At 57.5% G+C, this 15,473-nt stretch overlaps 1 protein-coding gene across 20 annotated transcripts in view; it reads right to left on the reverse strand.

Annotated features, from left to right (window-relative positions):
* The window catches only part of NRXN2 (neurexin 2), a 249,736-nt gene that overhangs the window by 69,309 nt on the left and 164,954 nt on the right, over nt 1–15,473 (reverse strand). For all 20 annotated transcript variants that reach the window (XM_084633518.1, XM_084633520.1, XM_084633517.1 and 17 more), the window contains one exon: nt 695–876. In XM_084633518.1, the coding sequence (XP_084489644.1) occupies nt 695–876 (182 nt within the window). The remainder of the gene's footprint in view (nt 1–694; nt 877–15,473) is intronic.

The following is a 15,473-nucleotide window of genomic DNA, read 5'->3' on the forward strand; positions in this document are numbered from 1 at the left end:
AGGCGCCCGATGCCAGGGTGAAGGACGGCCCAGATGGCACATCGTTGCACTAGCACCAGCCGCCTTGGGCCCTGCCCCTGGCAGCGATCGTCAGGGCATTGGCATGAGCGTAAGGAAGTCAAATGGGGGCACTGAGAGCCCAGCCATGAGCAGGGGATGGGGGGCGACTGCCCCAGCCTGATGCAGACAAGGCCCCAGACAGGTACTGGCAGAGCCAAGCAGGTGCCTGATGCTTCGGGCACAACGTGCACCCAGGCAGCTGCACAGAGGGGCCGTGCGCAGCAAGGGATGCAGCCATATTCGGAGCCAGTGTTACGCTTTGGGGGGGGGGGAGCTGAACCCCCCACCCTGCCAGACCTCCCCCACAGGACCCCCAACTCCAACATTCTCCTCCAGAGACAGCACAAACTGCCCCCCCCAACTTGCTATCAGAGTCTGGGCTGGGTCCGAGCCTCTGGGAACAGAGGTTTCGGGGTTGGGTTGAGCTGAGTTTGACCATTTGGGGGGCAAACTTTGGGGATCCAGCTGGCTCCGAGTCAGGGGTCAGACTGCAGCCCTGGGGAGTTAAAGGAGGGGCTCAGTCCAAGCTGTTGGGGAAAGGACTAGGGTCAGGGTTTTGGGGGGATGGGTTCCAGTTACAGGGTGCAGAGCTACCTGCCACCGCAGACCCCCCCCAAGTGCAGGTTCTCCTTACTATGTGCAGCTGCAGATAGTCCCCCAGCCCAGAGGCGCTGTCCACCCGCACCAGGATGGCATTCTTCTGGTGTGTGCTGAAGCCCACGGCCAGCCGGTCCGCTCGTGTGCTGGGCCGGTCGTTGGGCGGCCAGGTGTAGGTGATAAGCGCCCCGCCCTTCCCAAAGATGTACGTGGTGCCAGCTGGGGGTGGGAGGGGGAGAGAAAGACAAGGTTAGTGAGAGGGGATCCTAGAAAACAACTCAGACAAGGCTACTCAGTGGAACCCAGGAGTCCTGACTCTCAACCCTCCCCTACTCTAACCCACCAGGCCCTGCCCCACTCCCCTCCCAGAGCTGGGGATAGAACCCAGGAGTCCTGACTCCCAACCCTCTCCCACTCTGACCCACCAGGCCCCGCCCCACTCTCCTCTGAAAGCTGGGGATAGACCCCAGGAACAGCTGAAGATATGGCTAATGCACTTCAACCATGCCCTTCCACCCTGCAATTTCAGTCCAGGACTCCCTCTCCCGCCCCCACAGCTCTGCCACAGCTGCTCTGCCCAGAGCAGCAGCCATGTCTCCTTCACTCAAAGAGTAATCAGCCCAAAGAGCGCCCACCCGCCAACTCAGCCTAAACACAGAAAGTGGCTGTTAGTAAGAGAGGAATGCTGGGTCTCAGCTCAGCCCAGCCCCAAGTACCCTCGATATAAATCCTCCCCCAGCAGGGAAGTCAGGGGTCAAACAGGCCTCCCATTCCTCTCTGCCTCCCCTGAGCAAGACGGGAGACACAGCATGGACACCCCAGAGCCTGAGCCTGCCCCCATAGACAGCTGGCACAGCACCAGCCAGCCAGCTTGGGCCTAGTCAACTTGAACGCCACCCAGCACCAACACCCCTCTCCACCTCAGAGCCAGTGCAAACAGCCTCAACTCCAGCCCCCCTCAGCCACTGCTTACATGCTATTAACCAAAGTTGGTTTGTGGGTGGGATTTAACTGGTGCCACTTAGCAATTGACAAACACCGCAAGCACTCATGATAGTGGAAGGCAGCTGGCATGCGTGTGTCCATCCCTGGCCCAGCTTGGAAGATGGGCTGGGCTGAAATTCCCTCCAAGTGGTTGTGAAAAATATTTTGCAAAATACAAACCCCAGCTCAGGTGCAATTAGTAGCATGTACCACAGAGCGGCTGGGAGCACTGGCCATGCCCTGCCATACTAGAGGGCCAGGAGTCCAGAGGCTGCTAGAGACGTGGTGTTCTCATCCTGTACCGCACTAGTGCCTTTCCCTGCAAAGAGGCCCAGAGCACCATGCGACACTCACCCTGTACACATCGATGGCCCTTTGCTCGCTGCCTTGAGGGGAGCCCTGGGGCTGCTAAAAGAGGGATCCCTTGCCCTGAGCTGAGAACACCTCCTAGGTTAGGGCAGTGTCTGTTTAACAGCACACAACAATGCTGCATTAGTCTGGGACACGAAGTGCAGGAGAATCCTGAATCCAGTGGGAAGTATTGAGGAGGGATGATGTTATCCTCGGTGGGGTTTGATCTGGGGTTTGCCAGAAGCTTGGGAGTGAGCGAAAGGGAATGGATCAGTCAATGATTTCCTGTTCCGTCCATCCCCTCTGGGGCACCTGATTTTTCTGCACACGCACACGCAACCAGACAAATGCAAACACACAAACACACCTGTACACATACAGATGCAAACACAGAATCACAGGCTAATGCAAACATCCACACCCACAAAGGCACCAATGCACACATGCACAAATGGCACACATGCTCCCCAACACAAACACAACTCCCCCCATACATTCTAATGCAAAATCACAACTGCACACATACTCACCAATGCAATACACCCACACACTGATTCCAATGCAAACACACTCGCACAACACACACCAATGCCAGGACACACACACACAATTGCTCCCCATCCTCCAATTGCCCCGAGAGCCGTATTGGCACTGTCAGACCCCCATCTCTCAGCAGCAAGTTCCCAGACACCTTCCCCCCCACTAATCTCACTGACGGGAATCGACTCTGACATGAAATCGGCAGCGTTTCCTGCACTACCTCCTAAAAGCTCCTCCAGCTCTCGCCACAATAACCTGGCCCCCTGCACCGCCCCATTTGCTGCCCCCTGCACAGCTGTTCCTGTGCCCAGTGATCAGGGCCCATCCATCAAGTCCAGCATTGACAGCAGATTCGTGGTGGAGCGTTCTGCTGGGCCTGCAAAGGAACATGGCTAGGTGCATGGGGGGTGTCACCAGCAGTGCTGAGGCAAGGTTCTGGAGAGGACAATCGCAGACAGGGGGAGTCAGGACTCCTGGGTTCTTTGCTTTGAGAGGGGAGGGATCCTGACAGTCCCTAATCACCAGACCCCACTTCCTTCCCAGAGCTGGGGAGAGAACCCAGGAGTCCTGACTCCCAGCCCCCCTGCTCTAACCCACCAGATCCCATGCTCTTCCAGAGCCAGGACTAGAACCCAGGAGTCCTGGCTCCCGTCCCTGCTCAACTCCCCTCCTAGACGTGGGCTAGAACCAAGGACTCTGGACTCCCTGCCTACCCTCCAATCAGGATATCGCACTGGTTCCCACCCCTCTGCCATTTCTGCTGCCATGTCTGTGGCGCCTCAGGCTCACCAGTCATAGCCCCCACAAGCCCCCTCTAACTGCGAGGCAGAGAGAGATCAGCTGGGAATCGGGGTCAGGGTGAGAAACTGTGGGGCTGAGCTGTCTGACGGCTCCACGGCCCTCCCAGAGCCAAGCCTGGCCACCTACCCCCAGTGCCCTCCAGCACAGCTCCACTGACTGCTGCCCATGGTGGACAGAGCCCTCTGCCCCATGGGGCCTCTTGGCACCCCTCTGGGCTGGGCCTGTGCTGCACTGGCTTGTGGTACATACACAATGGCAGTGACCCAGAGGTGGGATTGTGAAGGGAGGGAAGTAAGGTTAGGAGCTGCACGAGATTATACCACCCACCAACTCCAGCACTAGTGGCACAAGATATGCCACATGGTGCTCAGTGCTGAGATGCAGCCACCTCTGGGGTAGGGATCAGGGGTTGTATATACAGGGATCTTTTGCCTGGTGCTAAGATGCAGCCACCTCTGGGGTAGGGCTCAGGGATTGTATATACAGGGATCTTTTGGCTGGTGCTGAGATGCAGCTGCCTCTGGGGTAGGGCTCAGGGGTTGCATATACAGGGATCTTTTGCCTGTTGCTGAGTTGCAGCCAACTCTGGGGTGGGGCACAGCACCTCTTTACAGAGTCACACAGAATGCTGCACATCTGTCTGGAGCAAGAAGTGAAGCAGAATCCAGGATCCAGCTGACACTGCCAGAGGGAGCTGTGACACAGAGGAACATTGGTATCAGCTGGCTAAGGATTTACTACTGTGTCAGCAACTCCTATCAGGCCTGACAAACTCACTACACTCAACACACTGCTGTCACAATATTGATCCAGATGGTGTTTTGTAAGGTATCAAGTGAAAGCCGAAGCTACACAGGTCATCGCTATCGGTGGGAAATGCTCTTACCGACACTGCCCAGGGAGCTGTGCACAGGTACTGAATTGACGCTGGGAAGTGGGTAACCAGGCAGAGCGGACAAACGGCTCTTCTCGCAGACAGGCACATGTCAGTTCTCCTTGGCCTGTCTCTGAGGTAAGTGCAGCCCTGTGACGTCAACACAATGGAAGCCCCCTTTGCTCATGAAGGCAACCAGAAAAACAGGCCGGGGGGACATGAAACCACCGGGGGTGGTGGTGGGTGGTGCACCAGACAGCAAGCAAGGGGGAAGAAGAGTTTTCTCTGGGGTGCGCTGCCAAAGGGGTCCAGCCAAGGTGTGCTGGACTAGACAAGGAAAGAAGGCAGCCCCTTTCTCATCTACCTCTGGGTGAGTGAACAGGAGGAGGCTTTGTGCGTTTCTGAAAGTCGGCTGCTGGCTGCAGCGGCTTGTGACGCTGGGAGGTTGCCGTAAGTGCGAAATGGCTCAGACAAGGATTTGAGCATGTTCAGGTTCATGTTCAGGCTCCAGGAAGCGTGTTATCCCCCGTTTCCCACATCACCTGTTGGTCTTACCGTCTTTGCTCACTAGCTCTCAGATCTTAACCATTGTAAATAAAGGTACACTCGCTTTCCCGGCCGGTCAATTCCAGCGCTGGGCTATCCCGCTCCTGAGCTGTGCCAGTCAGGCTGTGCACACACAGTCTCTCTGGAGACGGCGTACCTGGTTATTTCGGTGAGTGTCCAGTGACAGGCTGGGTGCTGCAGAGGGGGCTGCTGGCAGAGGGGCTCGGGGGCTGGTGTGTGTCTGTCACTAGCTGGCTCAAGTGAGGCGAGGTCTGTGGAGACCTGGAAATCAGGGCTTGGCTGTGCCAGAGGCTGGTGGGTTCAGGGAGCTGAGCTATAGCAGGCCTGCTTCATGCAAAGGGCAGGAGGTGGTGAGGTGCCTTTCACTCCTGAGTGCTCCTGGGGAGCGTACAAGGAGCCCCCATCCACTCCCTGCAGTATAGCACCACACTGGGTCAGTAATGACAGCATGGGAGTGCGCCTCCTACTGAGCTCCTGGGAGGAAGTGGGAATTTTCATAATATTGTTTATGATGCCTATGTGTGCCTCAGTTCCCCCTATATGTTGCATGGCTACCCAGAGCAGGTGGGGAAAGGACTATGCTTGCTGTCACACAAAAAGTTACGTTGACCCAGCTACATTGCTCAGGAGTGTGAAAAACCCACCCCCCTGAGAGACACAGTTAAGCCAACCTAACCCCTGGTGTAGGCAGTGCTAGGTCCCCCTCTCAGGGAGATGCATTACCTACACCGGGAACACCCCTCCCATCCAGGCAGGTAGTGTCTCGGAAGTGCTGCAGCAGCACAGGGGCGAGTGTAGACCAGCCCTCAGGGACACAGGGGCGAGAGTCACCTCCCTGTCTGGGTGGAATGAACAGAGCCCTCCAGGAACCAGCTGTAACCGACCCAGAACAACAAGGGGCCAGAGAGACCAGGCCAGCCCCAGTGACTCAGGGACCCACACTCCCAGCAGGGAAGCTGAGCCCAGACCCCAGCTGGAGAAGAAAGGACTGGGAGGGGGAACTGGGGGTGAAGCGCTGGCTGCTGGAGGAAGCTGGCAGCTCCCACCTGGGAACAGACCGAGGCGGGCAGACAGAGCCTGACCCCGGGGCTGGGCTCAGGGCTGAGCCGAATGGACTGTGCTTTAACCTTCAGCTCCCTGTGCTAAGCCACAGGCTGCCTCTGCTGGCGCCAGGTGACTAATAAACCTGCTGCCCTGGGGACACTGCTCGAGGGTCACTGGAAATGCCGGCTGAGGGGCATCAGTCCTGAGGGGTGGCCAAGGCTCTGCCAGGAGCCTGTCTCAGCTGGACTCGCTGGGCAGAGCTCAGGGGAAGGCAGGAGGGCTGGACCCCAGAGGGTCAGTCTCAGCAGGCGGGAGGCCACGTGACCTGCCCTGGAGGAAGAGAGTCCTGGAGTCTGGCACAGCGAAGGGGTTCCTCCAAGAGACTGTTCCAAAGCCGGGGGCACAGCCCTGAGCCTGTGGATCCGGGACAGCCCCCCTCCTGCAGTGCAGGAACCCCTAGTGTCACTCTGGGGCTTTGGGGTCAACATTGATGGGGAGGGCAGAGCATCCCCTACTGGCCCCCACCCTGCTCTCTGCAGCAGTGCCCCACTAGGGCTTTGGGCTGGCACTGGCAGTGAGGGGACAGCACTGGCTAACACTGCCCTGGGGCAGGGTTGGGGTGCGCGGGTGTCGGGGAGTGGGGGAGCTGATTGTCTCTCTGCGGTGAGAGGAGGAGGGAGGGGCAGTGCTGGGGAAGTGGTGGGGAAGAAGCGGCCCTGCTCTGTGGTTTGCCCTCCATCCATCACTGTCACTGCACTGATTACCTTGAAAACGATCAGTCCCAGGGCCATAAATGCCCTGCTGCAGAGCGAGGGAATGTAATGGCGCCAGGCAGAGGGAGAGATGGCAGCCAGGAACCACGGGAAGGAGGGCTGCAGGGCTGGGGACAAGGACAGGGCATGGCTCCTGCCTGGATGGCATTTCTGGCTCACAGTCCAGGGGAGACCCTAGAATAACAAACCGGCCCACACAGCCCCAGTGCATGAGAGACCCTACAATAACACACCACCCTGCACAGCCCTAACATTAGAGCGTCCTAAAATAACACACCAGCCAGTGCAGCCCCAGCACTAGACAGACCCCTACAATAACACATCGGCTTGCACAGCCCCAGCCCTGCAGAGAGACCCCTCAGTAACACACCAGCCCTTGGAGCCCCAGCACTCTCAAAGACCCTACAATAATAAAGCCATGTGTGCACTCCAGTGCTAATGTGTGACCCTGAAATAACAAAGCAGACCTGCCTCCCAGAGCTGGGGCTAGAACCCCGGAGTTCTGCCTCTGCCTCCCAGCCCCACCCCTTTAGCACTCAGCCGCCTCTGCATTCACATGGCTTCCTGGCAGTGGAGTCACAGTAGCTGAGCTGACGGAAAGCAGCGGCAGCAGGTGGCGATTCCTGCAGCACAGGAGCTAATTTGTGTTTAATATCCATCCTGCTCTGCAGCCAGATGCCAGCCCCCCGTGATGCCCTTTGTTCCCACACCCTCCTACCTGCCACTCCCACGGCACCCTTCCTCCACTGGGCTCCCCCCTCCCCTGCTCCCACAGCCCCCGCAAATCCTCCCCCCACCCTGGGCCAGGGTATTGATTCCTTCAGTAGCTGCACTACTGGCTCTGGCCAACGCACTGCCTGGATCGTGGGGGAAGGGAGCAGAGCTGATAAACAACCCAGGGACACAGAGGCAGAGACTAAACCAGTGCCCCTGCTCTAACCACTAGACCCCACACCCTTCACAGAGCCGGGCTAAGAAGCCAGGTGTCCTGACTTTCAGCCCCCTCTGGCTCTAACCCAATAGACCCTACTGTGTCTCAGTGGAAATCAGGGGTGGCAGAATTAGGCCCCTTCCAAGTCTAACACTCTCCTGCATTGTCCCTGGTCCTGGGGGGTCCTTCTGTGCCCCCTTGAAGCCCCAATTCACATCCCAAGGCAGGTGCTGCTCTCAAGCTGAGGTCCTGGTGCTTTGGCTTTAAGGGAATGGGTGGGCAGGAGGGGGCGCTGGCTAGCAAGAGGGGGACAGGCACTCCATCTCTGTCCTTCCCCTGGTGGGGAGAGGTGCCAGTGATGGGGGAGGGGGCTGGGGCTGGCAGGGGAATGTAGGTCACTGAGGTGGGAAGGCGCCAGCTCTGGCACTTTCTCTGGAGAAGGGGCCATGGTGCTAAATAATTCATGTCCCCATTAGGAGCTGGAAAGGGGGATGAGCTGAAAAGGAGACAGAGAAAGAGACTATAGGAGGGTTGGGAGGGAGGAGAGGGGAGAGCAGCCACCTCTGGGGTGGGGCGCAGGGGCTGTTTATACAGGGATCCCTCACCCGTGGCTGAGATGCAGCTATCTCTGGGGTGGGGAGCCGGGGGCCATTTAACATCCCCACATAACACCAGGCAATGGGAAGCCTCCCTTTGTGTGCGCTGCAGAGGCAATTGAAGGGAAGCTGGGATGCAATTAGCAGCCCAGTCGCTGGGGTTCACGCCCCGACTATTAGCGAAAGTGCTGGAGAGGTTTAACGAGCTGCAGGGCACAGGGTCCAGGCTGTCCGTGGGCGGTGAATGGTCGTCCTCTCTCAGCAGCTCTCTCCTTGGGAGCTGTCCTGGCAATCAGTCCTGCATCCCCCTATAGACTGGGAGGTTTGGGGCGGGGGGGGGAATCTGGTCCCCCAGGAATGGGGAGCAGCTGCAGCCCTGCTGCTTGGTTAAGGTATCTAGGATGGTGCATGTGGAAGGCAAACCATGGGCAGTGTCCTTGCCTGTTACTGGGCCAGAGAGGGCATTGTTCTGCTGGGGGGCATCTCTGCATGGGTGGGGGAGGGGCTGGTGGTGCCGAAGGGTTTCTCTGGCAGTAGCCAGAGGTGGAAATCTGGACCAAGCTGCCCGAACGCTCCTACATCTCATAGGTGGGGCAGGTTGTGGGGGGTAGGGAGAGAGGTGTGTGTGTTTATTGTGCACACTCAGGGCTGCGGGGGAGGGGGGTGGGTGTGTTGGGATGTGTGTGCATGTACGCGTGCAGGGCTGTCTGTGGGGAGGGTACACAGAGCTGTGGGGGGAGCTGGCTGTGTGTATGTGGGTAAGCATGGGTGTGTGTATAAATGTACATGTGTGGTATAGGGGGTAAGCAGTTAAGTGTGTCTGTGGGTGTGTGACTTCCTGCATGTTTGCATGGATGTGTGTGTGGGTGTCCGTGTGAGTACAGGGAGTATGTGTGTGTGGATGTCTGGGTCCGTGTGTGTGTAGACACATGGGGGTATGTGGGTGACTGAGGGGGGTGTTTGGGCATGGGTGTGTGGTGACTCTGGGTGTGTGTGTATTGTGTGGGGGTTGTCTGTGTGTGTGTGATGCTACCTGTGTGTGTGCATGTGAACTGTGCCCTGGTGCTGCCAGTTCTGTGACAGGACCCAGATACCCCTACCACAGGCCTTCCCCGGCGCTATGCCGCATGGGGCCCGCTTCCCCTTCCCCGGTGCTACACCGCGTGGGGCCCGTCTCCCCTTCCCCGGAGCTATGTGCGTGGGGCCCGTCTCCCCTTTCCCGGCGCTACGCTGCGTGGGCCCCGTCTCCCCTTTCCCGGCACTATGCCGCGTGGGGCCTGTCTCCCCTTCCCCGGAGCTACACCACGTGGGGCCCATATTCCCTTCCCCGGTGCTAAGCCAGGCGGTGCCCATCTCCCCTCCCGGGCCGGGCCTTGCCAGCAGCTAGAGGCAGCTTGACCTGACAGGTGGGTAATTGGGGCCTCTGCAGGGTCAGCACAGCCACTTCCCCAAGGCTAATGGCTCGGGAGAGGCGGGTGTGTGAAGGGAGCGGGCAGAGGTTGCTAGGCACTGACAGGCAGATAATGCTGCGCCACCCTCGCTGGATCTCTGCCTCCCCAAAAAGGCCATTGGCACCGAGCCAGACAGGCAGTTAGGGGCTGGGCTGCCAGGCAGCAGCACAGGGCTGGCTAACAGGAGCCAGCTGGGCACACAGGCAGGGGAGACTGGGGCCTGGGGAGGGCACACACGGAGGGGTGTGAAATAGAGTGGCAGGCAAACTGGGGGGAGGCCAAGGCAGCTACAGGCAAAAGGTGTCAGACACACCGTGCAAATGGGAAAACTGCTGCATGGATACACATATCCCATCCGTTCACATACACACCCGCACATCCCATCCGTTCACCCACACATGCACACACACCTACACATCCCGTCCATTCACACACCTGCACATCCCATCCGTTCACTCACACACACACACGCACATCCCGTCCATTCACACACCTGCACATCCCATCCGTTCACTCACACACACACACGCACATCCCGTCCATTCACACACCTGCACATCCCATCCGTTCACTCACACACACACGCACATCCCGTCCATTCACACACCTGCACATCCCATCCGTTCACTCACACACACACACGCACATCCCGTCCATTCACACACACATGTGCACGTCCCGTCCGTTCACACACATCCTGTCTATTCACACACACACCCCCACCCTGCACATCCTGTCCATTCATACACACACGTGCACATCCCATCCAAGCGCGCACACACACACACACTGCACCATCCATTCACACACACACACAGACGTGCGCATCCTGTCCACACACAAACACACACCATCCATACACACACAGGTGGATTATTCACACCCCTGAGCGACATAGTTACACCGAAGTAATTTGTGGTGTAGACATAGCCTCTGATCTGGCTCCATCTGCTCAGGGAAAGCGCAGCCCTGATGGCCCCACCTCCAGGCCTTCGAGCGCGTGGGATGGATGAACAACGAACAGCACCACGTACAAGACTGCTCTTGCCTGCGAGCTTCCCCGTTACAAGGTTATAACCGTCAGCAAACAGAGAGCTGTCTGACAGCCACAAACACACACCTTCCAATGCACCTCGCCCCACATGTGCACACACATACATGCTGCTGTATACAACGTGTGCTAAGCTACCAGTCAGCATAACCCTCCTCCACCCCACCCCCACTTCAGGGAGATGCCTCATGTTACCCATACAGAATCTGGGACCCCTGAGGACCCCCCCACATGCTTCTCCCTGCAGCGCAGTGCCCCCTAGTGCCGCACTGGGACATTGGAGTCAGTGCTGACTGCCAGGGGAGAGAGCCCCCTACTGAGCTCCCACTCTGCTCCCTGTGGCAGGGGGCCCCCAGCACCATGCCAGTGCCAAGTCCGTGGTAGTGGAGTCACATATTACTCTTGCTTCCCAGCTCTAGGAGAGGAGCGGGGTCTAGTGGTTAGCTCAGGGGGCTGGGTGCCAGGACTCCTGGGTTCCATTCTCAGTTCTGGCAGGGGCATGAGGTCTCCCTCCTGCCTGGGCTTTCAGGGACTCCTCCCCACTGGAGGCTCCAGAGCCTCCTCCCTGTTCACCTGGGAACATCTCTGAGCCCCCCACCCCACCCAGCTGGCTGCTGTCCCTTGGGGCCATGCTGGGGATGACATGGAAAGGTACGACCCAGCCAGCGTTGAGTAGCACATCCCTTAGGGCTTTGCAGGCTCACAGCACTGTACGGGCACTCGTTAACTCTCGCCATGCTCCTGGGTGGCTGGACGTCACATCGTCCACTGCTGTACAGATGGGGAAAGGAGGCCCAAGGCTGGGGAGGAGAGCGGGTCAGTCACCCTGGGAAGCAGTGTGTGCAGGAACCAATGGCCCATGTGCCCCTCCCACAGCCACAGAACCCTGGAGTCCTGGCTCCCAACTCCAGCTTTAACTCATGAGAGCCAAAGCCAGGAATAGAACCAGAGTCCTGGCCCCGCTGGACCCACCAAACCTGCTGCCGAGAGAGCCCAAGTGACCTGACTCCTGTTCTCCCATCCTCGTGACACTACAACATTCCACAGTGCCGCGTTTGTATCCACTCCCCTCCTACCCTGCCCAGCCGCTCCCCCTGTAAACCCCCGCCCAACCGCTCCTCCCATACACCCTCCCCAGCCAGCCAATTTCCCAATACAGCCCCTACCTGGCCAATCCCCCATACACCTCCTGCCTGATCCCCCCATATGCCCACCACCCAGCTGATTCCCCAGTACAGCCCATTTCCCAGCCTATCTCCCGGTATGCCCTCCTGCCCAGCCGATTCCCCAATACAGCCCTTTGTCCAGCGGATCCCCCCGTATGCCCCCTCTGCCCAGCTGATCCTTCCGTACAGCCCCCGCCCAGCCAATCCCTCAATACAACCCTCTGCCCAGCTGATGCCCCCATATGCTCCCCCACCCAGCCGATCCCCTCAGCTAGCCAAACCCCCAGTACACCCCCCACCCAGCCAACAGTCCCAATATAACTCCCTGCCAGCTGATCCCCCCCATACTCCAATATACCCCTCACCCAATCGATCCTCCCAATATACCTCCTGCCCAGCTGATCCCCCAACAACCCCCACCCAGCCGATTCCTGCAGTACATCCCCACCCTGCTGATTCCCCAATGCACCCCCATCCAGCTGACACCCCAGCACACTCCCTACCCTGCTAATTCCCCCAATATACCCATTCACTCCCGCCCAGCCAATCTCCCCAATACACCTCCTGACCTAACTGATCCCCCAGTCCAAACAATTCCCCATACATCTCCCCTCCATGCATCCCCCTACAAATACACCCTCCAGACCAGCCAACCCTTCAATATATCCCTGCCCAACCAATACCCACAATATGAACATCCCCCCGCTGCCCAATTGATCCTCCTTCAAACATTCCCAGTCCAAAGGATCCCCCAATACACACCCTCCTGCACAGCTGATTCTCCAATACCCCCACCCAGCCAATTCCTTAATAACCCCCTTCCCCAGCTGATCTCCCCGAGTACATACACCCCTTCCAGCATGGGGCTGCATGCCAGGCATGTGGGCGAATGTTCTCTATAGAAGACTGTTCTTTTACCTCTCGCTCTGTCAAAAGCGGAGCGGGGTGGGGGTAGATGGTAGGAAATAGAGAGATCTCTTCCTTTAATCTCCGACACTTATGCTAATGAAGGAATTTCTATTAAGTTTCTAATGATCTTTGTCAGTTTCCATGGTTTAAAAATAACCCCCGATTAGTTGCCATTATTCATGCCATAACAGCCCCATTCAGGGCGCGCCAGCACTGGTATCAATATTTATTTTAAAAAGGCGGTGAATTAATGGGATGAGAATAGCATCTCTTCGTTCATTAACAGAGATGCATACACCTGAGTGGGGGGGGGGGAATTGCACTGTCACGACAACCCCCATACAGCCAACAAATCTGCTTCCGACTGAGGACTCATCCGTGCTCACACCCCAGCCAAGATCAGTAGCCCCATCATTCCAGGTACTGCACAGACCCTGATCAAAACTGGGGCCCCTGTTGAGCTGGGTGCTGCTCACACACCTCCTCCTGAGATCAGAGCCCCCATCAGGTCCGGTGATGCTCAGACCCCCTCAACTGAGATCAGAGTTCCCTATTGTGCCAGGTGCTGCACAGACCCCCCCTGACTGAGACCGGAGCCCCCGTCGGGCTGCGTGCTGCACAGACTGTTGGCAAGAAGGCCTGGGAACACTCAGGTTCAGACAAGTCCACTCAAGATGACGCTGATGCATGCTGAATCCTGCCTGCACACACTCATTTGGGTGCAACGTAGATGGATCCTGCTCAAGGGTTGCACGAGGGACGAAGGGGACAGGCAGGGAGATCACTATCTTGCTCCCCCACGCGCACGCCCTGCAATGCTCCCAATGCCACTACACAGCGGAGATGACTCTCCACGCTGTCGGCCTCAATCATCTCCTTTAGGAGAGAGTTAATTAGCTTGGCAGGAGAAGCTCTGCCGATCCCCTCCCGGCTCTGCCCAGCCTCCCCTCTGGATGGCGCCCCCTACCCACCCCCAGCAGCAGGCCGGGCGGGCATGTCTGCAAATTAGCAAGTGCAAGCCTCTGCCATCTGCTGAGTGAGCGGCCAATTCACACACAGCTGGAGCCCAGGGTTGGGGCTGCAAGAGAATAGTTTGTCAGAGCCTTGATTAGCTTGTTTGGCTTAAACAAAAGGGCCTGGGGAGGGACAGTGAGAAGGGGGAGGGCATAGAGGGCAAAGGACTGTTGTGTAAAGGGCAGCTGTGCAGACCTGACCAGAGGGGGAGATTTTCACGGAAGAGGCATGTTTGAACATAGCGTGCAAGGCATTCAGGAGTGAGTGGACAGGGGTGGGGGACATGCGAGGTGAGCCGGGACATGAGTGTGAACATGAGCAAGGCTGTGTGTATACAGGGATCCCTGCCCAGTGTCAAGATGCAGCTGCTTCTAGGGTGCGGCGCAAAAGCAGTTTATATAGGGATCCCTCACCTGATACTGAGATGTGGCCATCCCCAGGGAAGGACATAGGGGCTGTTTATACACGGATCCCTCACCCAGAGCTGAGATGTGGCCATTTCTGGGGCAGGCGTGGGGGCCGTTTATATAGGGGCTGCTCATTCAACAATTCCACATGACTGGGTTTCAGACCTCCACTTGGGAGCTTGGAAGCCTGGGAATATGAACCGAGACCGGCAGTGAAACCACAAATGGGATTTATTAGAGACATGAACGGGAACGAGGACAAATGGACGTGAAATGAAGGGAATCCTTCCAAATCCCTTGGGAAGGTTTAATTAAGATGTGGTTTAATCCTCTCTACCTCACCCAAAGCCCAGAATGCAGCAAGACTGGGTGGAAACTCAGAAAGCTGCCACCTCTGGAGTGGGGCACAAGGGCTGATTATACAGTGCTCCCTCCCCCAGCATTGAGATGTAGCCCCCTCCGAAAGCCCACTGCCCCCCAGCACTGCCTTTCAGTGCAGGGCGCGTGAGTGTAGTGCAGTCAAGTGCTTTGGGCTGCTTGTGCAGCCAGAGCTAGATACACAGAAGTCACTGTAAATACACACACACGTTCGCACGTACAGGCCTATGCCCCAGCCATATACACTGGGATATGGGTTTATTTATGTAACATGCCTAGATAGACAGATAGACCGATGCCTGTCTATCTAGACACAATGCATGAATATGGGGATGGATGGACGGAGATTAGATAGATAGTGACTGAGTGTCTGAGGTAGAGCTCAAGGGTGCATATGGGCTAGATGAACAAAGAGATAGAGGATATGGGTCTAGAGAGAGTGTGTGAGTATGGGGATAGACAAAGAGAAATAATATGGGGCTAGAGAGACAGAAAAGTGTGTGGGGACAGACAGGGAGAGATAGAGGGTGTGTAGGGGACAGAGACAGGCAGACTGTGCAAACGTCTCTATCTCTGCCCAGCCCCCGGCTAGTCCAGCCCCATGCTCAGAACTCCCAGAGGCCCAGCTGATGTCTCCCCCAACCCCCCAAGCAGCCAGCCAAGCCTAGGTGGTTAATATCAGACCCCATATTCGCAGCCTGTGCCCCTGGATTTGCATTGCCAGCCCCCCAGCCAAAGACCCAGCAATCATACCTCCTCCTGCCCAACCCCACACACCTTCTTTTCACCCCTCCCCCACGTGACTGCCATGGAGCCCAGCCTATTCCAGCAGCTTTAGGGCATATTACATTTATAATGAGAGTAATTAAATAGTAATAGCCAGAGCCCTGTCTGTGCTAATGATTCTCTTTAGGGTGCTTAGAGCTGCCACCAACCAGGGCTGCCTGTGCTCTGACTGGGGGTGTGCATGGGGCAGTTA

The sequence above is a fragment of the Lepidochelys olivacea genome, assembly GCF_965140295.1.
Source record: "Lepidochelys olivacea isolate rLepOli2 genome assembly, chromosome: 7".
In the NCBI taxonomy this organism is placed as follows: Eukaryota; Metazoa; Chordata; order Testudines; family Cheloniidae; genus Lepidochelys; species Lepidochelys olivacea.